The 19,070-nt window shown below is 40.4% G+C and overlaps 1 protein-coding gene across 2 annotated transcripts; it reads right to left on the reverse strand.

The window, feature by feature from the left end:
- Positions 1–5,782: 5,782 nt before the first annotated feature.
- LOC115751214 (dormancy-associated protein homolog 3-like) lies at positions 5,783–8,008 on the reverse strand. Of its 2 annotated transcripts, none has more exons than XM_030688985.2 (3): positions 7,782–8,008; positions 7,327–7,488; positions 5,783–6,142 (listed from the first exon to the last, which is right to left on the reverse strand). In XM_030688985.2, the coding sequence occupies exons 1-3, from the start codon at positions 7,894–7,896 to the stop codon at positions 6,039–6,041; spliced, it is 381 nt and encodes a 126-aa protein (XP_030544845.1). In that variant the 5' UTR covers positions 7,897–8,008; the 3' UTR covers positions 5,783–6,038. The 2 variants fall into 2 exon arrangements, with proteins under 2 accessions (XP_030544845.1, XP_030544846.1); XM_030688986.2 differs by having other exon boundaries at positions 5,783–6,149; positions 7,782–8,005.
- Between the last annotated feature and the right edge of the window lie 11,062 nt (positions 8,009–19,070).

Consider the following 19,070-nt stretch of genomic DNA (forward strand, 5'->3'; position numbering starts at 1 on the left):
TTGGTCTTGCACCAGCGCTTGCCAAACGAGCCATACCTATCTTGAACCAACTAGCTTGCCGGAGGAAACCCCTAGGTTCCGGATCCTCTAACAATCCTATCCACTCACAAAAATGGTAATCTGGAATTTTATCCTGTTTTTCTTTGAAAACCATGATCGAGGGAGAAAAATTTCTGAGCTTTTCCACTGTTACAAGATTTTGACATCATTTAATATGAGAAAGGAACCATATTTGCAAAAGCTCAGCCGAACCTTTAAAAGTACCACATTTATCTCGCTTATACTTGTTCAAAGACATAAAAGTTTCCGCCAATATTGCGTTGACGAAATTTTTCTCTTCACAAACTTGTTGAACGCAGTAAGCTTTCTTTGGGTTAATCGAATTTTTACAATGTGGAAAGATTACTAATCCAAAGAAAGCCAGCAAGAAAATTTTCCCTTTTTGCAATGAAATAGCTTGATTAAAACATTCGGTCAAGAACGAGAATGAGCAATTCCCGTAATTAGCTTTTAAATTTCTTTGAACTTCAGCTATTCCAATATTCAAAAATTCAGCAAGCAAGAGTGGAGGATCGGCACCGATATATGGACTAATAGGTTCCGGATCTAGGGACTTTCCAATGAGCATGCTATATTCCTCTAAAGTAGGGTTAAGCTCATGCTTACCGAATATAAACGTCGAGGTCTCGGGGCACCAAAAATGAGCAATCGCCTGAATAAGCCCGGTACGGACCCGTATCTCACAAAAGTGCACCAAACGCCCCAATCTGCGCTCCACATAATCTCGAGCTATGCTGTCCAGCTGAGTAAACCAACCGCCTAGTCCCTTCTTGGGCATTGGAACAGTTCGGATGTTCTTGCATTCCATGCGCTCCATGAAGTAGTAAATCGAGACACGACCAACCTAATTGCCATAGACAGACCGAAATAGTACACGAAGATAAGTAATTTGCACGAAAAGGATCAGAAAGCTTACCCACCAACATTATGACATTACACGGACATGCACGTGACGAGTGTCAGGTGTGTGCCCTTTTTTTATGATTTTTTTTTGAAAAAGTTCGAAATCTTAAAGACAAACCGTACCAAATTAGATTGGTCAATGCTCAGCCTTTAAGAATTTCATTTAGGTCGAGGGTCCATTCCATGCTATGAGATTATAGCCAAGTTGGGTGATCCTCCATACCAAAGCTCGGGATCGAAGATGGGGTCACCCATTCCTTGTGATCGAGGCTAAGGAGATTCCCAATCTTGATACCATCCTAAATTTTACTAAGGTTTTGAAAATGGTGTAGTGCAAACAAATGAAAATTCATGCACAAGAGTTTATGATTCCCAAGATATTAAATTACAATATGACACAACTATCAATCATCCAAAACAAAAGTCGGATAGTCGGAAAATCAATATAACAATTAACGCCCAAAGAAAAGGAAAAAAAACGAACAAATTACAAATCCAAATCATCAATCAAGGAGAATCAACATGAAAATCACTTAGGCTTAAGTCCATCAGAATTTTTTCGGAAAAAATTACGTCCCCAAGCAGAGTCGCTAACTGTCGCGACCTAAAAATTAGTTTTTTTTAGGTTAACGGATTTTTAGGTTAATTAGATTAACTAACCTAATTCGGACTCTCCCAAGTCCTACTGAATCGTAACTTAGGTTCAATTACACGCCAAGATTTTAAATTGGAGCCGCCACTAATCTTTTATAGTAGGTAGATTAGAAACTTAAATAAAGTATTCGGGAGAAAATACTTTATTTCATATGAACCAGAGATTAAATGGATTCAGGGACTTGGTTACATTAACTTTTCAATTAATGCCCTTTCGGTACCCGATTTTCATGAAAAAATCCTTAGTTTGATGATTTGAATTAATTTTTTTGGGGTTTTCTTTTATTAAATGCAATGCTAATGCAATCTACCTATATGACATGTGAGATGTAATGACATGGCAAAAATACGTGACGTGGCATAATGACGTGGCAAATATGCATGACAAGGAAAATATAATAATGAAACTAAACTATAATGCTATGCAACGTGGATGTTATTTTTTTGGTATATTTTTGTGTATTTTCGGATTCATGAAAAAATAAAGGTAAAAACTACCCTAACGTGAAGTAACATCTAATTTAACTTAAGAAATTGATTTCTCAAAGTCCTAATTTTATTAGAGTTATTTTCATGCAAAAAGAGAAATGCGATTTAGCTTAAGAAAACGTGACATCTTTTTTGGGATTTTTTAGGAATTTATTTAAACCATGAAAATAATGAAATTTGAACAAAAATAAACAATATTGCCCATAAAGCACCTTTAAATCCGAAATTCCGATTTTTATTCACAACATCCCCCGAGATTAGGGTTAGCAAATGAAAATATTATAAAATTACCGTCGTCCCTATATACATAGGGCAAACCTTGAAATTCTATTTAGGAATTAGCGATCCGCTCCTCGAGATCGAGGATTTGATATCTAATTCACACGTACGGGCATGGTCGTACTTCGAGATCGAAGTCATATATTCCCTTTAATGTACGTTTTCCGAAGGACAAGGCACAAAGAGGGAGCATGTGTTATGAGCAAGATTGTTTATTTAAATACAAATTTTAACAAACAATCAATCACATGAACAAATAAATATGCATAAGGACATAAAATGCAAAAGCCAAGGTTGATTGAAGGTGATGCAGCAAAGCAACGTCTCAAAAGTCCTTTGACAGTCAATTAAAAGTTCATTCTTTTATGATCGAAAGGGTTTGCTCTATCAACTTTTAATTACAAATTGATGCACGTTTAGCAAGATACAATAGTTTAAGTGCAAGTTATCAACTGAATAAGCATAAATCCACAATCTAAAGTTGCAACATGTTACCTTTTCCAAGCGAAAAATCTGCGCTGCGTAATCCGTCCAAAATAGCCGCTTTTTAGCTCAAATTTTCAGCAAATCAAGCTCCTAAATAGCCAAGACTCCACCACCAGACGTAGCTTTGTTAGACTCAAATAACGACAAAAGAACAAGCTATTTTACCACTCAAATTAGGCTGATTTGAGTGTGAACAGGGGCTGGACAACAGGGTGTTGACGACTTCGAGCGTGCTGATGAACCTTAGATGTTGACAAGGCTGCACGAGCTAAGTTGGGATGACGCAAGGCTGGACGATGGAGCTAGGACGCTGTGCTGGATGGCAGAAGGTGGCAGCATCTCGGTGGATGTCGGACGACAAGACGACGTCGGGATGATATGCCGCGGGGGGAAGATTTTCGACCAAAGCTTGCTTCGACCGAACACCTCTTGCCTTTTGCCTCTCTAAGCTCACGTGTATTTTTTCTATGACCGTCCCCCCAGAATGCGTGTGTGATGTGTCTTTATATAGTGGATTGCTAGGGCTTCTTCAAAGAATATCACAATTTTTCTTTTTCTTTTTTTTTTCTTGACCAAAATTCCTTTCTTCACATAAAGATATATTTTTCAATGAATATCACACCCTTGCATGGTCAGAAACATAATCTCCGTCAGGCAAATCTTTTAGGGCGTGAACACATATCTTTTTTTTCCTCCCTTCACGTGCAGAAGAAGACTGGGCTTCAAGAATCAAATCTTTAACCAATTTGCTCTAATTCTTTCCTCTTTTGACCATGAAAATATATCTTTCCTCACTTGCATTGCATGCTTGGCCACGTATGACCTAGCCATGTCTTTTCCTTGCCTTTTATGATAATAAAATGTGGACTTCGGTTGATCCGAGCAAAACTCAATGCGATTCTCTGCTTAGACCAATTTTCAATTTACTAAGTCTAATGTATACTATTAAACTTAGAAATCACTCATTTAAGTCCATCCACCGTTACTCGGAATTAATGCGGATGTGATGCATGCGTGCTAAAAATAAAAAAAATAAAAAAATTGATTTGATTATTTTTGTTTAGAACTAGAATTAGTCCTAATTTTTATGCAAAATAAACGACTAAAAAGGAATATCCAAAATTTAGGTGTCAACAGCAGCATATTGAGCTAATGTTTCTTTATAAACTTTTTCATTGTAACGAAATGAAGGAGGAGTGTTAGGATCGGCATACCCAGAAATTTGTTGGTGGCTGGTGTCGATCCCCGCTTGCATTGCACGTTTTGATCTTAGATTCCGTTTAAATGTTCCATAGCAACCTCCACCTGCATAATCGTATGTTGTTCCACAATATTTACATTTTACCCGATACTTGTTTTCGCCTAAATGTTTCTTCGTGAAGTGTTTTCAAATGTTGGATGTACCCTCCCCGTTCTGACTCCCGTGTTGTCAACGTTTTTTCGATACCGATAGGAGGATGAAGACTTTCTTGCGTTGGAACGTGCTTGACATTAAGAGTAACGTTGATATTATCATGTTCATCTACCTAACATGTAAATTCATGAGGATCATATTCATAAAATAAAGATAATCAGATTCCCCCATCCGCATCGCGCTCTTTCCCCCGTCACCGGATCTGCTTCCACTTGCCATTTTTTTTAGAGAATCGAGCGTAAAGCGGATTCAGAAAATTGAGATAATTGAGCCGAGATTGAGAGAATTTGTGAGAAAAAAATGAAAGGGGAGAGGGGTATTTATAGAATTTAGGATAGTTTTAATAAATTAAAAAAAAAGCAAGCATCCATTGCAATGCAACAGTCAACTCTGCGGCCCGTGTTGCCACCCTCCCCCCCCCCTTTTTTTTTAAGGCTAACCATTGGGCTTAGGCCCAATGGCTAATTGGGCGGTTCGTAACTAGTCCGGAATCGCCTGTTTCGAATTCGGAGGAATCTTAACCGGCTCGTGAGAGCCGAGCTGGTTTCGGTTTGGAACCGAAGGACCCGGTCAACGGGCCAATTCCGATTGGTCAATAGGGCTGATTCCGGGCCCAAACTAGCCCGTGGCCACCCCTAGCTGCAGGTATAATCCACCCGAATGATGTGTATGGTGAAATCATTATCACATTCAACAGCGATGCTTTTCCCCTCAAACTCTAGCCGCCAGCTTCCTTCCTCTCACCCTTTCATCTCCACACAACTTTGTCCTTTTATCTCCACGGAGGAGAGGGTTTGAGTTAAATCTCTCCCTTCCCTCTTCTTTTCATTAACTGATTGAATTACCTATTCATTTTTCTTACTTTCCTCTTATTTGTGAAGCCTTTTTCTTCTGATCTAGATCCTGTTTTAGGGAGTTCTTTAATGTCTGTTTTCGAGATTTTGCTTCTCGCGAATTTCGTTAACGTACTTTTGCATCAAATCTGTGCTTGTTCAACCTTTTTATTCTGTATGACGATGGTATTAGGGACACCGAACCTAGACATGCACCGTCGAAAGGCAAAACCGGTCTCGGTGCGTGCTCATTAAGATGGATTCAATGATCGATCGCCGTTTTTTATTTGAGAAAGTCATAAATTTACTTTTTAAGCATGTGACCCTTATTTTCAATTTGATAATTTATCTTTTCATGTAAAACGTATTTTATTTTGAAATTGTAATATTTAAACTGCAATATTTCACTTTTTTTTTTTAAATATGAACGAAATGTTACTTTGATAATAAAAAAAAACAATATAGTATTTCAACGTTCACAGAGCATGCAAGAGGTCATGCTCATTTCGTTGCGAGATTAACGACTAAGACAACCAAGTGTACACGTCACTCCAGCAAGCGACGAGAAGCAATAATTCGTGGCCTAGTTCGGCTTAGAAAGCAGCACATGGATGGTCCATTGGAACAAGCCACACCCTCGACTGCACCTAGGAAGTGAATGCTATAAAGGGAAATACAGCGGCTCTTATTAAAGCTTGATAGAGATTACAAGGAGCAAGCAAAGACACGAGACTACATCTACAAAGCACAAACCACACTCTTCACCAACGCCTCATTACAGCCAACATTCTATGAGCTAGCTAGCTCTAGGTGACGCTCGATCCCGGAGCTTCCACGCCTTAATAAGGACATCCTCTTAACACATTAGAGGAGCCCAGCAAACCTAAGATCTCCGCCATGTCCGCCCGAGGGACAAAAGGTCATATGTCGCTCGACTTAAACAGGAGGGGCGCCTTTTGGTCCAACTTCGCCTGCCTTCTCATACGCGTCCGGCGCAGATCTTCTCCGGAACCGAAAGGGCTCTCTGCTTCCTAAGCATCATCGCTCATAAGATTATCCAGCCAAAGAACAAAAGCCATATGAATTATAAAGAAGGTAAGCTAAAGTTGGTGCAACCAAATTTCATCTAAAAACAGAGCAAGAATCGTCCGTCCCCAACCCGACCAACGTATGTACGGACCCAAACAGAAACACGAGTGCCAGCATGAAGCACCCACCTACCAAAGGACCTACAACATTCACAACGAGGAGGCAAGTATCAGTATATCCTGTTCGCAATGTTCCAGCTGAACAGGAGCCTCGCCCGCTGCTATTGGAAAATGCATCCCGAAGCTCGAGGAATGGCGATCCGAATCTCCGAAACAATCTCGTCGACTAAAGATGCCATGGCCATGCATACACGCGTTCGAATCGGACGACTGGCAAAGCTTAAAGAAAGAATCCATAAATCTCAACCCATCACACCTCCTCAACTTCGCTAATTCATCGCGTCCTGTGCTCACACCGCGCCTTTTTTCGATCACGATAGTCGGTACCCAATAAACAAGATCACTAATTGGATCGATAATGCGACGCGGATGAAGCTAAGTGAGTGCTTAGATGGGCAGAATTAGTTCAAGTTAACATTCATAATATCACTATAGAAATCAGTTCGAATTGGCATGCTGATCTTGAGATGTTTAGCATTAATGTTTCGAAGGAAAGAAGACGAAACCATGCATTATTGGGTGGGTGTGACGTCAACGAGGACAAAAACGTCACTCCACCAGCTGTGGCCAACCCAAAAACGCAACCTCCAGGAAAAAACCCTTCCCATCCCAATCATTATCCTATCTACCTCCATTAAAAGCATCGAAGGAAAAGTCCAAGGAAAAAGACAAAATTGACCCCTTCAACACCAGCAGTCTCCCGCTCCGGAGATTTCTAGAGACTTTCCGATCGTTCATCTCCACGATCACCGGAAAACCCAAATTCACACCGATGGGACCAGGCTGGACGATGCATCCGATCTAGGGCGAATACTCTCAGATGAGAGAAATCTGAATCCGACGTGACCACGCAATTGGGTCGGAACTTACATGAATTGATCCACGTTTATACGTCGACACGACATGAATCGCCAGCCGAATCCAGGTCCAAACCGAAATGGAAAAAGGCTGGACTAAGCAAGATTTGAGGCATAGAAAGAGAAGTAGGATTTGATTTTACCTGAAAAAGGAGAACCAGGAGTAGCCGATCCGGCCGGAGAAACCGGAGGCGAACCGGACTGATATCCTGGCGGCTTCACTATCGTGATGCTCCGAGTCACCTTCTTCATCGCTTCCTGAGACGCGTCATCGCCATAGGATCTCTCGCTCGCAGCCTCCAACTCTGATTCGGAAGAACAAGAAGAAGAAATCATCACCAACTCGATCATCATCGCACGAAGTCTTCGCAAAAATCAACCGAATCATAGAATTCTCAACAAAGTTTTAGACCGCACGCGCTGCTCTATGCGTGCGCAAGAGATTATCCTTCAAGATGGTGAAATCAATTCAACAACTCCATTTCACGTTAAGTTCGAACTATCGGTGGTTCAAGCTAGGGTTACAAATTTCCTGTTCCTTCGAACGTTCTGCTACTCGAGCATAGAGTTGCGAGTTTTTTTGGTTACTCGTCGTTACCCTTGCCGGAGTTCGATCGGAAGCTGAAGGTGTTGTGCTTCCGGAGCTTCCCGAGGCCGCTGTCCGGCGTCGGCCCGGCGACGGTGTCGTCCCAGAGGTGGTCGAGCAGGCCCATGGCGGCCGGGTGGATGGGGGCGCGCACGTTAAGGCGAGGCGGTATCCGTACGGCCGAATCAGATCTGAGGCTTCGCTCACTTCGCTGATCCACTCCTCTTCAGTACGAGATGAAGTGGATATTTAAGGAGACAGTGGAGGCGTTAAATGGCTAACAGGTCGCGAGGTGGGGAATCGATCTGGACCGTCGGATCTGGGCTCCCCGGGGGACGGGGTCGGAAACTTGGAACAGTCCGTGGAGTCAGTGGCAAGTGTGTGATGGGATGGGCGTTGATGGTGACGCGTGGGGCCCGCGGTGACTTGGACTTTGGAACCGATGGCCGACACGTGGCTGTTGATTAGAGATTGCTGGAGGGGCACGTGCATGTCCCGTGATGGATCCTTTATTTGGCTTTCAAATAACCGGGACACTCCACCTTTTTAGGACATCTAACAAATATTCCTTCCGAGATAAGAGGAGCTTTGCGACGATTTTGCTCTCACCGTTAGATTTATGCTCATTTAATTTTTTTATTCTGAATGGTGATATTATTGAAGATGCCGAATCTAGGAGCGCATCATCAAATGGTAAAGCCATAGTAATAGATAGAGTTACCGGTGTATGCTCATTTAATATTTTTATTCTGAATGGTGATATTATTGGAAATGCCAAATATGAGCGCATCATCAAAAGGTAAAGCCGTAGTAATAGATAGAGTTACTGGTGTATGCTCGTTATTGAAGATTGATTAGGTAATCGCCAATCGATTTTGGTTTAAAAAAGTTAGAGATTTGTTCTTTGAATATGTGACCTTTATGCTTTTTCTAATGATTTATCTTGTTATATGAAGCTTGTTCTATTTTGAAACCGTTTTTTTTTTTTTGTCTCTTGCATTTTGGGAAATGAATGAAATGTGACTTTGACCTAAAAAAAAAAAGACAAATATTTCTTCCACTTCATCTTCTTTAATTGAATTTTTAAGGTACTTATTGCGATAAACTTCAATATTCAAATGTTACTTATAATTGTACATGGTTATTATTGATGACTTGATAGGTATCCCTACAACACTCTTAACAAAATTTTAGACAGCTTTTCTACATTTACAAATGGCCAATGTCCTCTACCAATATGTTTCTTAACTATTCAAGCCTCCGAATTCGGCTCGATTTGAAATTGTTGACCCAGCTCCGACATTAGATACTTAGGCCGTGTTTATCAGTCTTTCTTTTCTCTCTCTCCCCAATTTATCAACGATAGGAAAAGCTCGAGCTTATGAATTTCACATAAAAATGCTCGACCTATCGAGTGTGATTTTGTAAGTTTGGTTTAGTAAATAGCATGTCGGATTTGTTATTGGTTCTCGAATACGGTCCACTTATTCGAAAAGGGAGCTTCAAGTTTGACAAATCACTCAGTAAACCAATTTTGTAAATCAGACTGGGTAAGTCTAGCATCGCAAAATTCTAATCCTCCTTTCTTTTGTTAACAAATTGACCCTCCAATTACTGTCTTCGAGGCTTCAGACTAGGTTACCCCAAGCTACGGAGAGCGAGGTAGAGCCCAAGCATGACTCGTTGTACTCAAAAGAGGTTTAGTTTGTGGGGGAGCCTTTGAAAATGCAAGTTGGATCCTATCTCTAATGTAGTTGAATTCAAATGCAATAATGCCTAAGATAGCTACGGAGAAACGTGTTGACGTTAAAGCTCCGTTTGTTTCGCGAAGAATGAGTTATTAAAAAAATATTTTCTTAAAAATGATCGTTTATATCTTTTGAAATAATTAGTCAGCTAAAATTATTTTTATCATCATTTAATTATTTTTGTGGATGAAGAAAATATTTTTTATTTTTTTTATTTTTGTAAGCGATATAAGCAATCATCTTTTAAAAAATATTTTTCAAATCGTTCATTTTCTGCGAAATAAGGGAAGCGTGAGTGAAGCATAGGATTATAAGAAGTCCAAAGTCGTTTTGTCATATTTTTATCCACCCAAAGAAATTATGTCATTGAATTGATTTGGGAAGATAAAATGAATCTAGACGCGATTTTTCGTGTCTTAATTGTGAATATAAGAAAAATTGGCTCATCGGTTTCAAATCTATTGTACCGATGTTAATTTAATTATACAACTTACAATTTTGCCAATTTAGTTATAAACTTTTATTCGAAATGGCGGTCAACCTATTTGGTATCTTGCCGGCGTCGGTGAATTTCGGCGAAAATTAGCCGGAAGGATTACGTTGAAATTTCGCGCAAATAATTTTGGACTAGATTAATAAAATTAAAAAATTTATGATTAAATTAACATCACGCATCAATAAGATTATGACTGATTGAACGATTTTCCATACATATACCGAGTTAGCCAAGAGGCAATTGGGGGAAACTAGAGCGATATATGCACGCAGTCCATAATGCATTGTTTGATTATTTCTTTTGGTGCAGACTGGAGTGGTGCATAGTTTTGTGCACGTCTTTTCAAGATAATACGATTGGAACTCGTTAGATAATATTTTTTTCGGATGGACAAGTTTAATTTTTTTGCGACTTATCAAGTATTGTATATTATCTTCTGTATATCATCTCTTCACATCATTTTGGGGTCCATACAAAGGACAGCCATCCGTCGTCGAGTCAAACGCGGGCTGCGGTGTCTCCGGGTCCATCTCTTTCGAGATGTCTTCACACAATTATTGAAATGCCACATGAACTTGTTTAGTCAGCTTTGGAAAAATGTTCTTGGAAAAGATATAAATACCTTTGAATTAAAGGAGATTTTCAAAATACAAACAGTGTTTGATAAAGTATATTTTGAATACATATTAAAATGCAACTTTTTAAAGTACCTTCGTGATTTCCGTTCCCGGAGGAGAGGAGAGGTCTCCTTTCTCTCCCTCCCCTTATTTCTTTCACACTCCCTCCTTGTCTCTCTACCTCCTCTTTTTCAAGACTCTTTCAAGATTCTTTGTTGATTTCGTGGCAACGTTGTCGACTTCTTCCGCCGCCCAAGTGGAAAATTTTGTCTCTGTGAGTTTTGAAGATCGAAGCGCGAGTGTCTTCAAAGAATTTGTTTTCTTCAGATTTGCTCGCTCTCTTTGACTTTAGGTGCTTACTCTCGAAAGTCGAGCGTTCTGCAAATATTCAAAGCTTCTCTCTCGCGGTGTTCAACAGTAGACTTATCTAAAATTTTATAATCAACTAGTATCCGCTTTGCAGCTCTTCTCTCTCAATTTAGAGTTAGTTCCAGATCTGGGTGCTTTTCTATCTAGATCAAGATATAGATTTGGGGTTTACAAGGCGTTGTTTGTACTATTTCAACCTTTGGGTGTTGTTTTTATTTTTACACGATGATGGTGCTGGGGACGCCGAACTTAGGCGCGCACCGCTTGACATAGCCGTAGTTATTAGAGAGAAGATTCTCGGTGTGTGCCTATCACGGATGATGATGCAAGTTTCGATGATCGATCACCGGTGGTATTATGATGCTATGACAAATTCGTTCTTGTGGAATGAGCGAGTCACGGGCTTTACTAAGTTCATTAATTATCAGATTTGCAATACATTGTAACTCTTTGGGATTGTTTTTATCTTGAAGTCATGTATTTCTCATTTATGTGAAATAAAAAAATTTCTTTTGACCAAAAAAGAAAAAAGTATCTTCGGAGCTATTTTGGGTTAAAGGCCTTTAGAAGCCTTTAGAAATGCAATTACATTTATCCAAAGTTGAGCAAAATACGAACCAAATGATATTTACATTTGAACAAGGAACTTTAGAGCCTCAAAAACCCTTTCAAATGCTGAATCAAATAAGCCTGAAGTTAAAAAAACTTCGAAGAAAAACATTTGGAGTGCCATAACTTGTGTACGACACTCATTTGAGCATTATAACTTTTTTTTTCGCTTACTTAAGTGTCAGAAATTTTAAAAATCGATTACTTGAGTACCATCGACGATTTGTCTAGCCAGAATTCCCATGTTGACGTCGAAAAATATGATGTGGCACCGTCAAAACGCTTTTTTTGAATTTTTTTTTTACTGTTGTTTGAAATTTTAAATTTTTATGTTTCTTTTGCATTTTTGCTTGGCGAGGACCAACGACCCTCGACGGCAGGTGACAAGGCATCGGCGGCCTTCGACAAGTGCCGTTGTGGCCTCGCCGGTCGCGAGGGCAAGGGCCTTTGTTGTCCCACCGGCCGGGCGTGAGGTGGCCCTCACCGGGATCTAGTGAGGGCCGTCGAGGCCCCTCCGGCAAGTGTTTTCGACGACCCTCGTCGGCTAAGGGGAAAAACAAAGAAATACTGAAAAAAACTAAAAAATTCAAAATAAATAGAAAAAATTCACATGTAACTGAAAAATAAATAAATAATAATAAAAACTTCACATAGGATGATTTGCGAAAAGTGGCACTCAAGTGATCAAATTTACTCCGATGTGACACTCAAATGAGAAAAAAAAAATTATGGCCCTCAATTGAGTACCATATACAAGTTATAGCACTCTAGTTGTCCTTTTCCTTGAAAAATTCACTCAACCGAGGAAAAACAAAAATTAATAATTTAGGTTCACTATCCTATTAACATAATAAATGATTTTGGGTCCACCACTTCTGCTGGAATGCGTGGCCCCAATATCATCCACTCCGAATACGATAAACTATACTTTCGTTGCCCAATTCAACCAAGGCAAAAACAGTTAAATTTAGTACTTTAAGTCTCAAAATGGAACTTATTGCTAAAAAATACTTCTCTTGCTTTCTCCTCCTGTGGATAAGATTCATCAGATATATATCACTTTGTCGGTTCTTTTGTTATATGGTTTATTAGTTTCTTGATACTTAAATGTGTGAAATCGTAGGCATTTCAGTACAATAAAAGAAGAGTGGAGAGAAGGGTTCGATCGAGGTACCTTTCATTTCTGCGCAAATTTGATAAGGGAACATGTTCATAAGTAAATAGATAAGCGATCATGAAATTTAACATCGGAGAATCACCATAAAAGTCATAAATCGATTGTAATTGTGCCAATTGAGTATTAAATCTTTTTTTTTTTTTTTTGCCAATTGAGTCATAACATTTTGCATCCGTGCTAATTCAGTTCATCTCGCCCACATTAGTTGACCGGTATCGACGTGATAATTTTTAATAATATTATAATATTTTTTGAATTTATTTTTTTTTTTATGTTTTTTCTTTCCTTTTCTTTCCTTCCCTTCTTCCTTTGCGGTCGCCAAATCTAGCGAGAGCCGACCTCGCTAGCCTCGACCATGCCCTCCCTAGAATCTGGCGACGGTCAACCTCACCAGCCTTGAGCAAGGCTCGCCTTCGCTAGATCATGCCTTCTTCAAGCATAAATGTCACGCCCCGTGTCCTTTCGGCGCGCCAACATCCCTCTAACTTCGCTTATTTCTCCCAGGATCAGCACTGCGATAAACTTAACGTAATGCGATATGCACTCGCGGAAGCGATACAACACCCAAACAATAAAACTCAACAGAATGACTTAAGAAACCATAGATTCAATAATATAAAGGCACAATATCCATACAACATAATAACATAACAATACATCAAAGGGTTCGGGAGAGGGGTCGGTTACATCAAAAGGAGACGACCCAACTAGAAGCTACACCTAGCCTATAGGTGCCCAAAAGACCCACAATCACCTAAACCTAAAGGTCGGGTTCACTACCATCTGACGGATCATCCGCCTCGGGCTCTAACTCGGAATCTAGTGGCTCGTTGAACTCGTCCATCAATGCTTGCTCGGACTCGGTGGGTTCCTCCGACTCTGCATCACCATCTACAACCTCCACTGCTTGAGCTTCCTCTATCGGCTCCGGGTCGGACTCCATTGGCTCTTCGGCGTCCTCCTCCTCCATCGATTCGGTGTCCGGGTCCTCGACTTCTCCATTCCAGGGTAAACACTCGACAGGGTCCAACTCCATGAGGTCTTCTTGCTCGTCCTCATCGTAGGGCACGCCATAAATTTGAAGGGGTCCGCCCATTCCTTCTTCGGCTCCCTTAGTCCAGGCCAAAAAGATAAACTCCTCCCAAGCTCCACCTCCTACGTCTATCCACACGGTGCTAAGGTTCCTATAGTACACCCTACCATCACCTATTACATATTTCGTCACTATGCGATCGATCGGTCTCGGTATCCCAAAAAGCGGCGGCGGCATCTTCGTGGTCGGTGGTCCGAAAAGTGGGTCCCACAAAGGGGTGAGATAAAAATCCCAGTAAGGTGGATCTAAGCCGACCCTAGGGTATGGTACCTCCGAGCAAATAGACTACACGGACAACCAAGACTCACAGACAGCCCAAATAAACATCAAATCGATCCAGCAGTCAAACGACTATACTATGGCACTTTAGACTTCCGGCATTACCACAATTCAATCACACGTGGCATCGATATCAAACAGTCCATTCTCAAGCCCGCGTCTCAACGCCTCAGGCTTATAACACATCCTCTCAATCATCTAGCCCGTGTAACTACGCATCGGGCTCAAAATATATTCTCGGTATGTGTGTGTGCGTGTGTATATATATATATATATATATATATATATATATATATATATATATACGTGTGCACACCGAGGTCTCAGACACTTAGGAATACGCCCCATTAAAACTCGGTTTCGGACAATCAGACGAATACGGCATCACTATGGCCTCAGACAACTTGATTGAATACGACCTTCATATCTTCTCGGTCTTAGACAATCAGACGAATACGACATCACTATGGCCTCGGACGACTTGATTAAATACGACCATATATATCATAGTATAATATAATCGGCTATAAACCCCGCGTTTAACGCATCGTGGTACCAGTACTCATAATTCACAACCAGAGACTTTCATTAATAAACTTCATGATCGAGTATAACAAATAAAGCCTAATAACACAACGGTTTAATCGCGCTACCTAACACATGGTTCGCGCATCACAAATTAACCGATTCTCACCTTGACACGTTTCAAGGTTCACATATCAATTTAAAACATTATGATACTCTCTTGATACACCAATTTCATTCAGCCCCATTTAAGTCACATAACGCCTCATTTTGTTCCAATCAAGTTCCCACCGATCCGGCACATATTCCAACATATAACATCATATTTCACTCACATGGCCGAACATATCATGGTCCCAACTCAGAAATTTTCCCTAATTTTCACAACAATTCCGACAATAACAAACAAGATTACAACGTGCAACAACTCACATCCAATTCACACTTAAGGCCGAATCTAGCATACTCATCCCATAACCCTCATCTTAGACCATCATTTAACACCCAAATCAACCAAGAACATGCTCATTTATCAACCCAATTTTCGGATCAATAGCAGGTCAGAATTTCCAGAACCGGTCTCCCTATTCTCACGCCCAAACAGCCCATAAATCCTCCTAATCCACAAGCTACCAAGCCCCTTAGTATCTCATAGTCCTAAGGAAGGATTAGAGCCACTTACAAGTCCTTTTTGGCGAAGAAAACTCGGTGTATGAGCGGCGACTTCCCGTGACCAGATTTGAACCCAAGCTGTCCCCTTTGGTTCAAACAAGAGAGCGGCACTTTTAGTCCATGAAATCCTCCCAAAATCCACCCATGAACCTCATTTAAACTACCCTAGAAGCCTACGGTAAGATTCTAACTTCTTACCTTCAAATGGTGAGCAAAACCCCAAGAACAACCCCTCCCTCTAACTTGCTGCACCGGCGTCCAAAGAGGGAGAGAGAAGCGGTTCGGCGGCGGTGGCGGCGGCTCACGGTGGTTCACGATCAAGAGGGAGAAGAAGTGGTGGTGGTGACAACGCCGGCTCCTCCTTGGCGTCATCGGAAGAGAGGGGTGAGAGGGAGAGAGATGAGAGAACTTGAGAGAGTTTGGGAATGGAGTGAAAATGAAAATGAGGGAGTGAAAGGGGGTTTGCATCAGCCCACAAGAGAAGAGAGAGAGAGTGATTTGAGTGATTGAGAAGGTTGACTAGATAGTGGGGTGGTTGAAGGACATGAATAGTAAGGAATAGTAGCATTAGGTAAAGGGATTTTTGGGGTTTTAATGAGCCTCGGGACTTGGGCCTTTCAAGAGCACTTTTTCCTCTTCATTCTTTGATATAATTGGCTGAAATGATGGGATGGTGAAGTGGCCAAAATTTTCCTTCGCGGTTTCTCAAGATGCTGAACGAAATTCGGGACCAGGGTGCACTTCTCGCTTCGCGATTTGATCTCCACTTTTTCTGACTCATACTGCGATATAAAATCCTTATTAACTCTGGTGAGGCGACGTCCAATTTATTTGCACTGGAATTCTCAAATACCCGGCCGCCGATTTCGAAGTTCGGTTCGCGCTAAAAATTAGCCGATCGCGGTTTCAGTGCATCTCGGATCGACGGGCGGCTCTCAAGAGCTACGTGTATCGACCCGTGATTTTTATCACGTTTAAGAATTATTCGGACCACGGCGATCCTGGTTGTCATGTAATCGCGAGGGAAACCGTCAGATCTGGCAGGACGCGATCGTCAGGAATCGGTTCGGGGTTATTCGCAAATCATGCTATGGTCTAGCGGAATCACCCACGGTCCATTTGCACGACGCTAGCGGATCGTTCAGATACCAATCCTAGATCGACCTACATGGTCTAGAACGTACCCTCGGCGATCCTCATGGTTAGGATACTGGTCCGCGGCCGAGTTTTTTAGTCCCCGTACTATCCTATTTAGCCATTTCCCTTCGGTCGATCGTATCTAGAGTGATCAATTCAGAGTGAGATTACTGAAATGCATCACTACTCATTTTATTCATAAACTTCAAAATGGGGTCAGAATTCAAAATATCACAATAAACCTCTTGATCTCCAAAACTACGGCGAGATTCCATAGCACCCCACAAGCAGAGCAAACCGACTCTGCTTTTTTGAGCTCAATGTTAGATGAACATATTCCCAGCAAAGTTGTAACACCACCATGAGTGGAGACCCTTCACGCATGCTTGGGTGCACATAACAACACTTTTGGTGTAAAATTTCTGCTCCGGAAGTGCTTATTGAGCAAAAATCCATTTGGTAATGTAATGCAACTTCACTTTTCAACTTCTAGAGCATTTTTTTGCTTCAGGAGTAGTTTTAGCGTCACTTAAAGAAGTTTTCTCCAAAAGTAAAAAAATCAGCTTCTACTCAAAAATAGAAATGGAAAAATCAACTTCTAGCTAAAAGTTAATATTTAGAGTAAAAGTGTTGCCATGCGCATCCTAAATTAGCAATCAATTTCATCAAACACCTAACTGACAGTTCTTTGCTCACTTCACCATCGCCAGCCGCAGCCCTCACCTAGTGTATGAGAGGGTTGGCCGACCGCCCTAGCCAAAAATTTGTAGAAAAAAAGTGAAAGAAAGAAAAAAGGTCATGACATCTCCAACTCGACCTGACGTATTTGGCGCTTTATTTACTAGTAGAAGACCACATAAAAAGTTTTCTATTTTGTGTATGAGTTAGAAATGAGCTGGTTCTCAATCCAAGCAAAACTCGTTAATTTATTAGGCAGGATATTTATGAGCTGCATAATCAAATATGAATTCTAGACCTATTTTGCTACTTTTGTTTGTAGTTTTTGATAATAGACAACGATAATTGGTAAGTTGGTGAAAAGCCGGGATGGCTTTTGTTATTGTCCGCAAATTTTTTCACTTGAGAGGGGAAAGCTTCCCCTACTATTACATACGTGGCACCACCATGGGTAGTAGGGATTTCTAATTTCGGGATCGGCAAGCCACAAGTTCGAATCACGTCAACTGTATACAAATCGCTCTGTGTTAACGCTACATGCACGGGTCAAAAACCCAAACTCAACCCCAGTACTAGAGCTTATAGGGTGTCTCATGGGATTTCGAAAAAAGGCAAATTATTAGACGGATTCGGTCAACTTTGGAAGTTCCATTTAGGATTTAGTTAAGCCACGAAGGGCTTCATTCTACCAAAAAAACAAAAGGCCACAAAATGACTCTCTGCTATATTGAAACCCGATTAAATTATAGCTAGGATAGTCCCATTCACATGTGCTTTCCGGAATCGATAAGATTCTCTTGTCCGCTAAACTTCTACCAATATCTTGTCAGAAAGTAACGTGCACCAATAGTCACAATCTTCTCCGACAAAGTTTATCTTAAAAGAAGAAAATAACTTGAGTAAAGAATTGGAATTGCTCCTCTATGCTTGGTACGTTGTCATCTTTTGGCCTTTGCAACTCTGCTTGCTCATTTGCATTTCCAAATAATGCGACATGATATGACTAGGGATGATGAAACAAATTGTTTCTGAAATTTGGCCAAATATGTAATATGATCTCCAAACTTTTAATTTATTTAATGTTTTCTTTAAATTTTGGCCAAATGTGCAATGTGATCCCTGAATTTTCAATTTATTCAATGTGATCCTTGAACTTTTGGTGCATGTTCAATTTAGTCCATGAACTATATGAAAATGTTCAATGTCGTTCTTCCATTAATTTAAATTCAAAGACAACATTGACTGTTTTCATATAATACATTGACTAAATTGAATATGTATCAAAAGTTAAGGGATCATATTGAATAATTTAAAAGCTTGGGAACCACATTATATATTAGGCTAAAATCCAGGAGTCACATTGAACAAATTAAAAGTTCAAGGATCAAATTGTACATTGGGTCTAGATTCAAGGGTCATTTGTGTCATTTTTCCATATGATTACAAAAGCTAAGAATTTGAGATCCCATCATAGTTAATAACCAAAGGGTGGCATTGAATACGATAAGGGAGGAGGCTATGTGGGTCATATGACTCAAAACACATACAGACTCGGAGAAGTTTTTTCTAGCAAGAGAAAGCTCCCACTTTAGGTTCTTATTACTATCTGAAAAATGAACAAGGAACGCTCTTTTCTATCAATAAATTGCGAGATAAGGATGGCATAAATGTCATAATCTTTATACGGCGCTTATTTGAATGCCACGACTCTTTTTCCGACCATTCCAATGTTCTTAAAAACGTTCGCTTAAATGCCATAACGTTCGATCAATTACTTGAGTGCAATAAATTTTTAAAAACGTTCATCCAAGTGCCGGAAACTCTACATGGCATGACGTTTCTGGTGAACGTTTTTAAAATTTATGACACTTAAGTGATCAATTGAAAAGTTAGTAATTGTT

Source organism: Rhodamnia argentea, chromosome 6 (genome assembly GCF_020921035.1).
Source record: "Rhodamnia argentea isolate NSW1041297 chromosome 6, ASM2092103v1, whole genome shotgun sequence".
Taxonomy (NCBI): Eukaryota; Viridiplantae; Streptophyta; class Magnoliopsida; order Myrtales; family Myrtaceae; genus Rhodamnia; species Rhodamnia argentea.

Bases quoted from the DNA above. Each gene is read 5' to 3' on its own strand.
- LOC115751214 (XM_030688985.2), bottom strand. From the start codon at position 7,896: ATGGGCCTGCTCGACCACCTCTGGGACGACACCGTCGCCGGGCCGACG. The intron at 7,489-7,781 runs GTAACGACGAGT...CTTCCGAATCAG, and splicing joins CCGATCGAACTCCGGCAAGG to AGTTGGAGGCTGCGAGCGAG. The intron at 6,143-7,326 runs GTAAAATCAAAT...CTTAGGAAGCAG, and splicing joins TCCTGGTTCTCCTTTTTCAG to AGAGCCCTTTCGGTTCCGGA.